This window comes from Morone saxatilis, unplaced genomic scaffold, assembly GCF_004916995.1.
Source record: "Morone saxatilis isolate NCDOM2014 unplaced genomic scaffold, NCSU_SB_2.0 Contig0, whole genome shotgun sequence".
NCBI classification, from domain to species: Eukaryota; Metazoa; Chordata; class Actinopteri; family Moronidae; genus Morone; species Morone saxatilis.
Window position 1 is genome coordinate 8,101,254 of NW_023339650.1, and position 15,006 is coordinate 8,116,259.

The window sequence follows — 15,006 nt, forward strand, 5'->3', positions numbered from 1 at the left end:
TGGCAAATCGCTCCATGGCGCTGCACACTAATGTTTCCCTTCACCAGCCCCACCCATGCCAGCCTCATGTACACACACACATACACACACCCACCCACTCTAAATTGACATTTTCTACATTTTAATTTTCAAGTAGACACACTTATCTAGAGCAAATTAGCTAAAGGGCAACACGTAGAAAAAGCTAGCCTTCATAAACTGCTGTAAATTGGTGTATTTGGGCAGTAAAGTGATACAATGAAAGAACAGAGCAAATCTAAAGGAACACTCAAAGATAAAAAAACACCATATCCCCTTCCTACTGTATGTGAATTATCCTTTGGATTAGATACTTTTTTGCATAATCACTCCTCCTACTAACTCAGGACTTGTGCAAGCATTGCAGATGAAGTGCACTTTCTCCACTTGAAAATCATACAATTAAGAAAAAAAATTCACCGGTTTAAGAACTAGAAAGGCTTATTTTTTGACCTTATCAAAGACATTTTGGGATATTTTTATGATGCTCAGTGAAGAACCATAATTATTTTACCAATCAGCTAGAATAGCTTGTCATTAATAATTGTAACCTTCCTTTGTCCTCACATTGATGAGTGCAAAGAACAGGTTTTCTTAACTTCTACCTATTTATTTAGGTTTTTTACATAAAATGGGCAATGTGCTGTGATGATGATAATCAAAACATATGCAGTCTATATCTGTAATGATACATACTAAAACAATTTAATAATATTGTAAAATCAACAATTGCTCAAGTTCTCTTTGGGCTTGCTTGTGACATACAGTACATTTCATCATCAGCTCTTTCCCCACCATCATCTCTCCTCAATCCCATTCATGTTAGTCACTCTCATTCAACACCTTTCATTCTTCTCACTCTGTCCTTTGTTCACTTTTATTCAACCTCCTGAGCCTCCTATTCCCAGCTGGAAGATGCCACAGAGAAAGTGTATTGATTTTTCTCTCCGTCTGTGTGGTTGCTGCATGGGCTTTGGGTGGAAAAACTCCAGACTCATCTTAAGAAAGAGAGAGAGGCAGAGATAGAGGGGGGCTGCAGGGAAGGCATGGTGGTATGTGCAGACAAAATGAGGTAAAGAAGTAGAAGAAACCACATGTGGCCTCTCATACTGAAGTGATGAAGAGACTACTCTTCCTCTGTCCATTCCATTCATCATTTATCTCCTTTGCACTCTCTGCAGCACATTTTGTTGGTCTTATTCATGGCTTCTCAGTTTCTTCTCTCCTCTGATTTACCTTCCGTGTGGACTTAATATTTCCAGCTCACTTTCTATATCCATCGAGAGAGGTGATCTGTGATTACCAGAGTCCAATTTCCATTTGCCCATCAGTAACTGGGGAGCAGTAGGTAAGGAGGAGGAGAAGGAAGGTAAAAGAAGACTAGGTGTTTTCATTGCAGGTGACTCACCACAGTTTTTTTGTTTTTTGTTCAATGTTTATTTCTGGATGGGTTTCATCCCAGGCTCCATCCACCCATCTCTATCTATCCATTTGTCTGCCCAGCTATTACGAGCATCACCCTCTCTCTTCCCCCACCCTTCATTGATCCCATTTACTGTGGCAGGGATTTGTGTTTGGTTCTTCCAGCTGCAACAGAGCACCACATTGAGACATTTTTTTGCAGAAGGGAAGACCATGTGCAGAACATGCAACATTGCTAAAGGCCGTAAGAGCCAAAACAACATAGAAAATCCACAATATCTCTTTGGAATAAGTTAAAGCTAGTATCCATAATGATCTCATATTGATATATCAATAATACTATAAATGACTAATATGGGATGCACAAAATCTACACATTTTCCATTTACTGACGAAGTTGACCGTATTCACCTACTTGTCAGGTCTCAGCTGAATCCCAACGCTTGGGCTGTATGTGCCAAAAAGAAAAAAAAAGAAAAAAAAAACGTAGCTTTCAAGCATTTGTCAGAGTTGGCTATTTTCCTGGATAGCATCTTAATTAAGTTGCGCTTTTAATTAAAGAGACCCGGAACTGCACTTTGAGTCAATGTTTGTGCAACTTCACCTGCATCTTATTCTGACTGCTGTTTATTGGCAGAATTGCTGGGGTCTCTTCTTTGTATTGACTTTACCTTCACTAATGCACTCTACCTGAGGATGCATACAGGAACATTTGCACACACACATGCATAAACGTGTGAACGGATACACAGAGGAACTGATGTGTGAAATCAGCAGCACTGGTTGGGTGTGCTGTATGAAGATGTACAATATTAACTTACATCTACTGTAGTCTTTCTCTCTTTCCCTTAGATTATTGACATCCGTAGACAGAAAATGTTTAAAAAAAAAAAAAAAAAAGAGGGCCATCAGTGAGAATGAAAAGGCAAGATGATTAGAGGGAAAGAGAGAATGCACATAGCAAGAGATAAAGACAAAGAGGAAAAAGGTGAGTGTGGACTACTGGAATGATTTAATAGCCAATATTTGAAAAGTGTGCCATTTCCTCCTCTGTCAAAGTCAAACTCTTATTCAGCTCCTCCAGAGTAACAGGAGAAATTTGATCACCAAGGCAGTAAATTACCTAAATTGCATTTTCTCTCTTTCTACTGTTCTTCCTGCTTTTTTCTCTCTATTCTCTCACTCTCTCCCTGCCACATTGTCTCTCTCTCTCTCTCTCTCTCTCTCTCCCCTCCATCCCAACATCGTGATGAAGATTGATGTGCAGGTCCTAATTAGCATCTGCTTTAGTATGCACACTGCCAGTCTATCCATTCCTAACCCTCCAATCAGTTAACAGACATGACAAGCCTTGTCCAATCAGATTAAGGCCAGCGGGACAGGCTTCCTGTGTGGAGCTGTCACTCCAGATGCATTGTGGGCTAGGAGACCATAATCATGTAACCTAGAGTTTTCAAATTGTGTGTACAATCATGCACTATATGAGGTTGTGAAGACAGAGTATGATATCATATAAATACAACACTATAAATGTGATTATTGTGATGTGATATCTTATTGATTAAAACCACCTAAGTTGTCAGTCCTGGTAAATGTGTTTTACTAAAATGTCACAGTGTTATTTTTAGAGATTGTAGATTCACTGATTGAATCTCACTGAAAAGACACTAAATAGTATCAAGAATTATGTCTGATATAATTAAAACATTAAGGATTGTAAGCTTAAATGTTGTTGTTTTTTACTTTTTAAGTCAAAGGTCAGGGTCAGCTACCTAATTGCTTCTTTGGGGTTGCTGCTCGAGGGCACATCATCAAAATGGATGCTTCATCAAGAGTAACAAAACCCAAAACCTGAATCTGTGTAAAGTCTGACAAAAAAATATGAACTGTATGTCTGGGGACGTATAAATTCATGACTACGTCCATGGCTTTTTCACTTAACTGCCTTTCTATGCAGTTTGACTTCATGAACATGGGACACTAAATTTCATAACCCAGTGGCACACACTTTTTTGCTTTGTCGTTATTTATCACATTCTCCATTACATTATTCATCCTTCCACACTTTGCCTCTGCCATTTCATCCATTTGAGTTCAGGGATACAGGGAACATGACAATGAATGATGCAACAGGGGGAAGATGTATTGCTGTCACTCATGTCTCTCCCTACACCTTCAGCCTTCCTCTACCAGGCAAAGGAATTGTAATTATTCACAGAAACAATCAACCAATCAGTGTGAACAGCATTGTTAAACACAGAGCATCACTATTGTGTGTGTCTGATTGTGTGTGACTTTCAGTATTTCTTCAGATTTGATGAGCTTTCTTTTCTCACTGTGTGCATACATGTATCCATGTGTGTACTGTATATCAGTGGTCATGAGACCTGAATATTAAAAGAGGGAGATACGTAGAGAAATTTTATGAAAAGAAAGAAATCCTTTGATAATCCTTGCATTTTCATGTGTTGTACTTCCTCTCGAATTGTCCCCCCCTCCCGTGCAAGTGTGTGTGTGTGCCTGCATCAAAGCCCTCCATCACACAGCAGTCTTTTGTTAAGTCCAAGTTATATCACTCTGTCTATGCCTCCACCCTCCCTTCCCCACCAACCCCCCCTTTATTCTTCGTATGTCAGACTACACTCCTGCCATACCTAGTGTTTCCACTAAAAGTATTTTGCTGCATCACGCCTCCGCTTGCCTCAAGAAATGGCAAAGTAACCCATCTAACCAGAACACAGTGTGCAGCAACGGTGCCACCTAATTTATTCTCATACCCACTGGTATGGCGTATCAGGAACATGTAGCTCAGGTTTAAAAAAGGCAAGTCAACAAATTGTTCTGTGCAGGATTTATTACCACACAAGGAATAAAATAATAAAATAACATAAAGAATATGGCACACAAACTGCAGCATATTGTGTTGCAGATTCCTCAAAAGCTGTGTGGGTATTTAGTGTGAACCCTGCAGTTTTGTTGGCACTGCCTCTTTGATCAGTTCTCCTTTTCGCGGGCTGTATCCCTTTCTGTGTGCATCCCGCTGTTTGACGTCGTTGGCTTGTCGCCTAGCGGTGCATCTACCAGGGCTGTGGCTCTCATTAGCACATGGTGTTGACATGACTGGCATCTCATCTGAGGGTTGTTTTCCTCTTTCTCTATCCCTTTTTTATTTTTCCATTTCCTACCAGCTTCCCATGCCCATTGTGCCTGCAGTTGCCTTCGTACACTCTGCTTCCCCCCCCCCCCCATTCTCATTCTCCCTCTGTGTTTCACTCTGTCTCACTCTGTCTCTCTCCCTACCAGGGGTTTTTAATTAATGGCGAGCCATGATGCTTATCTTATCAGCAGATCACTTTGCTTTCTATTAACTACACTGAAAGAGCTGGGAGGCTGCAGGCGATTGATGACACACACGCACATGCTCAAACACACACATATACACGGTCATCCACATTAGCACATCATTAGATACATTCATACGTACACTGAAGTACAGACACAGATTAATATGAAAGCAGTTGCAAGTGCATGTGCGCGCACACACACACACTCTGACAGACACAAACTCACACAGGAACAAACAGGCACAGAGGCAATTGTGTCCACATAAACACACATCATGATCCTATCTTAATCTTGCCACACACTCACACACATAAACAAACAAACTGCCCTGATGGTATCTGGCTGTGTGATTTAAGGAGTGTTGTTTGAGGGTCTCTCCTCCTAAATCCCCTAAATGCCTTGGGAATCCCTCCCTCTTCCTCCCTCTCTCTATCTCTCCTCTACCTCCCTCCTTCAGTCCTGCTTTATGGCTGAATGAACACTTATCATTCGGCAGATAAAGAGCCGTCCATGCTGGAGTTTGCTTTATCTGTGAGAGCCATGTTTACTCCCCGTGAACGCTCTGCTTTTCACAGATGTTTCATAGACCGCATTCGCTTGATCCGACCGAGATGAGAGCACGTGTCGAGGCTTCATTTTCTGCTGCAAAAACTTTAGACACACACACACAATCCTCTACCCCATCAATTTTAACTCTCCAGGCAGGTCAATTGTACCATATTTACCACATTTTCATGTTTGGGGAGGGTGAGCTAGCAGGCAAAATAAATCAACGTTTTTCACGATAGCTTGATGGGGATTACAGTGGGCCACATTTTGGCACAGAACAGTGAGCATGAAGGCAGAAACAACAAAATCAATCCTCAAACACCACAATCGATGGGAGCCGCAAAATTTCAACATAGGTTTTCTTCAGATCTCATTGAGAGTTGACAGTTTATTTGAAAGGAGTGAGAGAAAGAGAGACAGAGGAAGTTACAGAGGAACAGTTTACAGAGTAGTTATTGTAGAAAATATTACAGTAGATTGTGGAGATACACACATGCACGCGTGTGCATGCACACAATCGCCCACACTTTCTTGCACACTCATAATTTCCTCATTTGGGGAACTGTAGAAAAAACAATTATCAGCAGGCGATAATACAATAAAGGAGACCATTTCCTGGGTATTACCAGGGGACAAAACATTTATTTCACTTTGTCCAGTGTGCTCATAGGAGTGTAAACTCCTGTTAGAAAGTATAGAACATAACTCACACCACTCACACTGCAGACAGCATGCAGGCAGTAGTAATGCTGTGTTGTGCAAGTTTCTTAAAATTCATCTTATCTTTATAGTTTTTTTTTTTTGTTGTTGTTTTTTGGCACTGCACTTTGCATTTCACATAAAATCACATGCCAGTCAAACTATGCAGACAATACTATAATGTGTTTTTTTTTTCCTTGGATCTCCATGGAGCTTTTATAAGTGAAACTTTTTGTCTTCAGTGGCGGCATCTTGAATGACACCCTGGGCGAGATCCCCTACCTATTTTTGTTAGCCATTTCACACAATTCATGAAACCAAAATGTGCAATGATACTATAGGCTGTTTTATTATATTATGAATGAAATGTGCATTATTTGGAAGAAAGTGTTACTGACTTACAGTGGATTCCCAGTTTCCCCCCTTGTCCGTTGCATTAGGGAGACCCAGAGGTGAACTGTCCCCCCCCCCCACACCTTCTCAGCAAGCAGGGGCGCTTGCAGCTGTAGGGGGCGCCAATTTGCCAATTCCCCACACAGTGATATGATAGAACAGATAGATAATAGAAAACCGCTTCGCGGCGCAGAGGATTTGTGTTCGTGCTCATGGTGCTCGTGCCACCCCCCATGTGTCATGAAAAAATGCTGCCCTGGGCGGCTGCCCGCTACGCCGATGCCCAAAACCGCTACTGTTTGTCTTTGTCAGACATGGCGGCTACCATTTTGATTGTGATTGAAACACAGATGTAAAGCTTTTATGAACTCTCTATGTCAAATCATCTGTCCACGATGAGTTGAAAGACTGTCAAAGAACCACTGTGTTGTCCTTCAAGGAAAACCCAACTCCTCTTGAATCATTTGCATGCAGTACATGTGGAACTGGATTTTAGTTTTATTAGTGTTTATTTATAAGTGTTCATAGGTGCCTGCTTAACCTGCTGGCCTTAATGTCACATACTGTCATTTCCTGGGCCTGTGATGGGTGGAAATTATAATGTTTTGGCAAATTGGGCATTTATCGCGTGATTTGCATTGTGTTGTCCCTCTGTGTTGCTCAACTTGTAAAGCTCTTTCCCATAAGAAAACAGAACAAAGTGGATTTTGACGTTTAAATCTCTGCTATTCGTATGTCTTTCTCAGTGTATATTGTGTAACAGCGTAAGTGATTGTCTGAATATGTGTATCTCTGGGTATGCTGGGAAGAGTCTGATTTTATTGGACTACTTTCAGGTAATATCCTGTTTTCTAGCCAGATGCTTTGTTCAAGTACTGCAGGAATCAAAGTGTCTCTGTTTGTCTGTCTCTCTGCAGAGAGTTTGGGTGGAGAGATCCGGAGCTGCCAGAGGTGATCCAGATGTTACAGCACCAGTTCCCATCGGTGCAGTCCAATGCTGCAGCCTACCTACAGCATCTCTGCTTCGGAGACAACAAGATCAAAGCCGAGGTTTGTATCTATGTGGGTGTGTGTGCATGCGTGTTTTCAGTGTTTTGAGTATTTGATTAAAATCAGGACTGTAGACAAGGAAATGATTGTAGCTTGGATGATGAAAGCCATAAAAAAGGTGTGTAAGAGGAATCCCTTCTTCAACACATTCTTATGAGCTCTGGCTGTTTTGCATTTTCCTGCAGTCGCTTTCAAGAAATAGTGTATTAACTAACCAGTTCCACACTGATGTTCTGCATGATAAGGCTTGCTGTAGTCCCTGAGTGGTTCCTTCTACTGAGTTGTATATATAGTGCCAGTAAAGTTCAATTAGTCCCAGAGTTGGAACTCTCTAATAAACCCTTTGAATAAGGCTAGCGGTTCTCTAAAACAATGGCAGTGGCATATGCAGATGCACTCACATCCAAACCCACAGATACACAAAGTCTTTTCTTTTTCTCTCTCTTCAAATGCTTCTCAACACACATCCCTCCCCACCCTATAATACTTTCAGAATCAATTTACCAGTACATGCAGGCGAGGGCATTGACATTTTTTTTTCTTTAAGAAATTAATTTTAGCGGAGTCAGTCAATAGCTGCTACTGCAATCTCATTTAAAAGTGACACACACATTGCTAAAATGGCCATTCACACACAATTACAAAGGAACACAAACTGAAAAAAACACAACAGAAAAATTAATATTAACTATCTGCAAATGCAGGCAATTAAACAATGTAAACATGAAGACACAGCTAATTTTCATTCACACCGACCCACTTACTCACCCACACAAAGACACACATATACAGATTCAAAAATGCAATCACACTTGCATACAAAAACATCACACTTCATTCCACTCCCACTCTCTCATCCACACAGCTCCGATAGAAACCTAAGTGTTCATGTCTTTTGTAATGGGTTTAATTATTGCCTGAATAGAGGTGTCCAACAATGGAGAAAATAGCAACAGTGTATTGACAGTGGATGCTTTGGCCTGCCTTCATCAGTCTGTTTGATTGTCTTGCTCAGGGCCCAAGGCACCGCTAAACACTATTTACACAAATTCAATCTGGAAGAGATATCAACTGTCCAAAATTGACGCTTCGCATCACATCAAATAAAAGCAAGCATTCACATGCATTATATCTACATGCACACACGGCCGCATGTGCATTCAGTGACAAAATGTAACACGTGCATTGTGATGCAACAAGACACACATAGAAATGTGTCCTCAACCGTGTTTCTTAAATAGTTTTTAATGAAAACTTGATGATCACAAAGCCAGATATGGGTTATTAGTTTAGTTTCTTCTGTTAGAATGAAGCAATATATTGTGTATCCGTGGCTTTTATATTGATAGGAGTAATGAATTTTGTTATGATAAATAAGAATATTATTTATTTTTAAGCCATGTTTCCCATGGAACAAAGCAATAAACCCCTGATACCAATTTATATTATCCATTATAATAGTGCTTCTCTTCAGTTTTGCATTTACATTGTTCTATTCACACTTGAGAGTGAAAACATTTTTTCTGCTTCCTCCGTTTTATTTCTGAAGTGCTTTAAAACTCAATAGCACCTTTTATCGTGTTACATTTGATCACCCTAAGAGGCCGTCTGTGTATGTACTGTAAAGCCGCCACATTAATGATGGAGCACATCTCGGAACATCTTGACTCTCATTGACGTCTTTTTCTCAGATCTTCTTTATATCTGGCAGTATTCATTAAATTTCAATCAAAGGAAATTTTAAAGAAAGTTTCAGAACAAAATAAACATTTCATGGCCTTCATGAGAGAGTCTGTGAATAGAAGTTGGTTTTACTATTGATGTTTCCTCAACCTGCGTGCTTAATGTAATAAAAATTCCCCTTTTGTTCAGTCAACCTCTTACGTATCTTGGTGGATCTTCATGGTTGTGACACAGCTTTATTATTTTCTGTTCAAGAAGAGTAAATGTCTGTACGACTGTCTTTGTTCTGTCACAAAGAATACAAAACATTTGTAGGGTCATTAAATTGGTACAAATACAACATTAATCACATAAAAATGTTAGACTTTGACTGCCTATGCTACTAATGGGCAAATAAATGATGGTTCTGAGAGGAATAGATAAAAACCTACAGACCTTCCATACCCTTTTCCTTTATTCAATGACCTGCTCTTTGGCTGCAATTTATAAGGAGAAGTGGGACTTCAGTTGATGGAGTTCTGTGATAATTCACTAATAATTAACTCTTCTCCCCATCCACCCATTGACTTCTCAGTCCTGACTGTCGCTGTTAGCAATAATTTAATATAGATAGCCCTTCCATTGATTAAGACTACCAAGATTACAAAAACTAAGAACAAATTCACTTGTTTGATTGATTCTTTTTAGATCAATGTTCTTTTGATTGTTTACTTCATATAAATTGTGCATCCAATTATAGTTAACATAGCTCCTCTGGCAAGTTCACAGTATCTTTCATCAGTGTTGCCTATTGACTCCCATGATGGGTTTGTCAGGAGGCTATGTTTAACTTTGCTTGACACAGGCACCTTTCCAATCAGCTGAGCGTGAAGACCAAAACCAGGGAAGGGTATAGATATGGTTCAAAACTGTCATTTTTATGATTAGAAATATTATTAATTTTATAGTCATACATATGGTTGTTTTTATGATTAGAAATATGGAATATTTTTTGTAAAGGAATTCAAATTGAGTGATTACGTTTGGGTGCAGAGCACAGTATTAATTTTTAATAAAGTGCCAGGATTTTGATTTAGATTCTAATATCTCACATCTAAGGTACCTTATATTTCGTAGTGTCATAATTAAAAAAATTTGAACACAGTGTTAAATGCATGACACACTGGCTTTGTCACATACACAAGCGATGTCACGAAGCCTTCTAGCGATTTCACATATCCCATTATAAAAGTAGTACTTAGTGACAGAGTTCTGCTGTGTATGAATGTGTGTGTGATTATGTCCATATCTGTAAACTTGCCTGTTTTAAAAATAACCTTTGACAGCAGTGATTGAATATGCATTTCACTGGCAAATAACGTGACAACTTTATTACCCAGGGATTCATAACAAAGCAAATGTCACAAAAGATTATGTAAGTAAGTGACAGTTTTTGTATTTTTTTTTTCTTTTCCTAAACCTTGGCAGACCTTACAGATGATGTTTCCTTAAAGGACAAGGAGGTCCTCTGTGCCTGGAAATGTTCTTTCTTTTCTTTTAGGGGTCACATGTCGTAGTTTTGTCCTGCAGCACCACTGCTCCTTCTTGTTTTAGATTCACAGCTGTGTCCTGAGTTGTTCAGAAAATGCCATTTAAACATTTGACAGCTACTTTCACAAAATAATAATTCCCACAAAATCAAATCAAATAATGGTAATTTTGAAAGTGTGGCAGGTAATTTAAGTCACTACTTGACAGTACTGAAACACGCCCTATATTTTTGGGATATTGAATAGTCACTTCAAGATTTTTCATTCTTCTATTTGTATATCTTCAAGCAACAGGCTGTGATTTCCAGTTATTTTAGAGCTTCTTAGAGGCTTACTTAAAGCATTCTCATCCAATAGAAGAAACTTATTAGTTTAAAAAAATAAAAAATAACAGTAACACATCAGTAAATACCAATATCAGATATTCAACAAATATATAATATTATATATACTTAAACAAGAATTATTGTATGTTATTGGTTCTTGAATTTGAATAAAAGTAGATTTTCAAGATATCACACTTTACATTATGAATGTAGATGGTAGCTATTTGCTATAAGCACTGATCTAAAGACTTTTCTCAGCCAGACAGACACAGATGGCCGGGGACACACTGAGCAGCTAAATACAGCCACAACATGGCTGCTATTTGTTGCTAAAGAGATACTCTGCAGGGCCGGGGTTGGGGAGGTGGAGTGAAGGGCAAAAAAAGAAAAAAGTAGAATATTGCTTTCTGTTATCTGTCTATCTTATCACGTAACAAGAATGCAGTCTGTGGTTTTGGAAAGTGTGGAGAAAGATGATTAAGCAGCAATTTGTCTCTGGATGGCAGACGCGTGTGCACGCTTTACTTGTTTCATCACAGGTGTGTGTGCACTTGGTTATGTGGGAGTGCATGTGTGTTTGGACGAGGTGTGTCTCTGTGTGTGTGTGTTTTGTGCCTTATTCTGTGCTTATTTTTTAGAATTGTGTTTGTTGTGTATGTTTTTGTGCCAACACTTTGGCAATAATTGTTTCTAACATGCATGCCATTAAAATACATATTAAATTGAAATTGAAATTGACATTGAGAGAGAGAGAGAGAGAGAGAGAGAGAGAGAGAGAGTCTGTATCTGTGTGGCAAGGCAGATGGAGGTCTGGCCTCAGCTCAGATTACAGTTGACCACAGAGGCAGCATGGCAAATTTATCTTCAGCATCATTTATAGCTGCTCTAGACTCATACACACATATGGCACCCACAGACACACACACATACTTGGATGCAAACAGTTACCCATACGTTGCACACACACACAGTAAAAGCCCACTGACATGTCAGCTCATGCATCCATGCATCCCCTTTAGGTACACCAGCACACACACACTGTGTCGGACTAAAGTTCAGTCACATCAGTAATTCATTTTGGGTAGCAGCCTTGTCGATATCCATTTATCCAACAGACCAGTTGAAGGGAGGGGAACGTGCCCCCTGACTCTGTGTCATTCCTCCCCCTCCGCCCTCCCCACTCACTCTCTCTCTTACACCTATCCATTTTGTTTATCTCACACCTCATATATCACTGTATGCCACTCCTACTTTATTTTGACATCGATTACCTTAATTTCCTCTCCTCCCACCTTTTTATAATTTAAAACGTTTTCTTTTTACAGCAGACCTGCTTGAATATACAGCAGCGTATAAATTCAGGGATCTAATGTACGGGTACTGGATCAGATTACATTGCAGTTAGAGCTATGGTATATTTTCACTGTTTTACACTTTCTTGTAAGCAATGAGGTGAAGTCAGTATGATAATAAAAATCTGGTTTTAGATTTTTAGACCGTGAACTGTGCAAACTGCAAGCCGTGATTATCTTTTAAACAGACATCAGCATGAAAGATAAGAAAGACAGAGCGAATGATCCATAGCAAATACTGTAATAATATTACATGCTTCTGCACAGTGAAAACCATATGTACAATGTTCCACTCTGATCATGGTGTAATGTTTGCTGTGATGGTTGAAGCAATAGCTTTTTTTTAAATTCCAGTCTTTAGCAGGTACATATCACCTCTGGCATCAATATTCTGAGAACTTCCATCAATGACGACAAATTAAAAATACTTTCATAAGACTGACATATTTCAGGAGGAGAAAACCCTCTTCAATCAATGATGTTTTTTTTGCACTGAAAGGTCCAATGACATTGAGGAGGACCTATTGGCAGAAATGGAATATTTATAACTATGTTTTCTATCACCTGAAAATAAGAATTGTTAGGTTTTTCTTACCTTAGTATGAGCCTTTTATATCTGTGGAGGTTGTGATTTTGTAATGCCATGTTTCTACAGTAGCCCAAAATGGACAAACCAAACACTGGCTCTAGATAGGACCGTGTGCTTTTCTGCGTATTTCGTGGCCACCGTAGTGTCTCCTTCCTGCTTGGAAGGGGAGGGTGAAGCAAGAGAGTTACAATCTGCAACTACACGGCTAGATGGCACTAAATTCTAATGGGTCCTTTATGCAAAGCTGTTTATAATTCCTTCCTTCTGGGTTTTTCCTACCCACCAGGTAACCTTTAGAGAATGTGTCTGGTTTGTTTTCTTTGGTCCAGTGGTCTGAGTGCTGAGAGTCTGTGGATGTAAGTTACAAATTCATAATTTTTCTCTGAAACGTTTCTTGTCACTCTCCAGAAACTGGTGTCAAAAAGCTAGAATAACCCTTCAAAGTGGGTCTACATCTGTATTAACGGTCATATGTTAGTATCAAAAGGGGACCACCCACTCAATGACACATACACACTCACACATTGGGATTATTAGGCACTTTCCCTGTCCCCTGCTTTTAAGAGTAATGGTCTGTGTTTTCTCTGTTGCCTTACTCTTCAAACAACAGAGTAGAGCCACTAGTGCATTTGTCAAGTTGGGAATCTCATTGCTGCAGAATTAGCTGTGCCCCTGCCTCAGAACAATATTAGGTAGACGTAGGTTATTAATGCCATTCTTGGCCCAGTTTCGAATGCTCCAGAGGGGAATGTTAGCCTTGGGCCAAGAACTCAATTAGCCAAAGGTTGAAAGGCTCTAAAATGCAGTTAGCCCTAGGCTAAGTGTCAGGGAAAAAACAAAAGTCCTTGCGTATGTGTATGCCTGCCTGAGTGTGTGTGTGCTTAAAAAAGGTTGAAAGGTGTGACACATCTTCACTTACTTGCAAGCAGTAAACTGTATTCAGTGTGCTTTGGCTTCACATGCCACCATCCCAGGTATGTGTCACCCATGTATCCTAGTGCCAGCTTTCACGCCAGCAGCACCTCTGATTCCCACAATCGCAGCTGTCACCACTGCTAACTGTTACCACGGCAATGCTGTCGCTATGGGTTACCAATAGCCGTGGCCGCCACGGAACAGCGGGAGACAAAGACAAATCAATCTGCGCTTCTAATCTTCTTTACATGGAATAGAGGAATAGGTGCAGAGATATTGGCAAGCCTTGTAGGTAGCTCAGAGGCAGTACAAAGTAATAGCACTATGGCTTTTATGGAATAACAGATTAACTGTGACACAAGCATAAAGAGGAGATGGGAGAAGAGCAGAGATCAGTGCGAGAGAAGGGAAGGGGAGGAGAGGAGCAGAGGTGAGGACTGGGGGGCATAGGAGGGGCAGCAAATCAGGTTGAGGAAATTGTGTGGCCAATGGAGCAAGGTTAGTTTGCCATTCATTGCATCCCTTAATCCATTTTAATTGAATAGATAAGCAAAGTCATTTTGCTCGATAAACTCCTGCTGTGTCATCAAACACCTCCATCCTCTCTGCCCTCCATCACTTTCTTATGCTTTCTTTCTCTCCTTTCACCCTAATTCACTCTCTCCACACATATTTGTCATTTGTATATTGTCACTATGAAGAAATCAAACTTAAATAGCCCTTGTAGACATTATGACATGTTTTCTTTTTTTTCTTTTCTTGCTTTACTTATGCCAGATGTGTGAGGTTTCCACAGGAGACAAAATAATGAGTGCCAGACATAATCACAAGAAAAGGTCTGGAAGTCTATTTATTGCACTTTACTTTCTAACTTGTCTGTATGGTAAACTCCACCTATCTGGTGCTTAATGAAACAAACAGTCAGAATTAGTGCCAGCACTTAATGTCCCAGGTCTGGGGGAGAACATGCAGAAAAATAAAAGAGGGTTTCAAGGAGCATGATTATGCAGTTAACTGTGAAAAACTTTTTTCGAGTTATCTGGCTGAGTAACTCTGCCTGTTACAGTACTCCAGAGATTAAATAAAAGCAGAAGCGTGAAAAACAGGCGCTCTCTCTCTCTCTTTTTCTCATGCGC

The 15,006-nt window shown here is 39.9% G+C and overlaps 1 protein-coding gene across 1 annotated transcript in view; it reads left to right on the forward strand.

The window, feature by feature from the left end:
* Positions 1-15,006, forward strand: part of ctnnd2a (catenin (cadherin-associated protein), delta 2a) — a gene marked incomplete in the record, with an annotated part of 121,108 nt that overhangs the window by 36,233 nt on the left and 69,869 nt on the right. Inside the window, 1 exon segment of the mRNA XM_035656605.1 lies at positions 7,344-7,476. Within this exon segment, the coding sequence (XP_035512498.1) occupies positions 7,344-7,476 (133 nt within the window).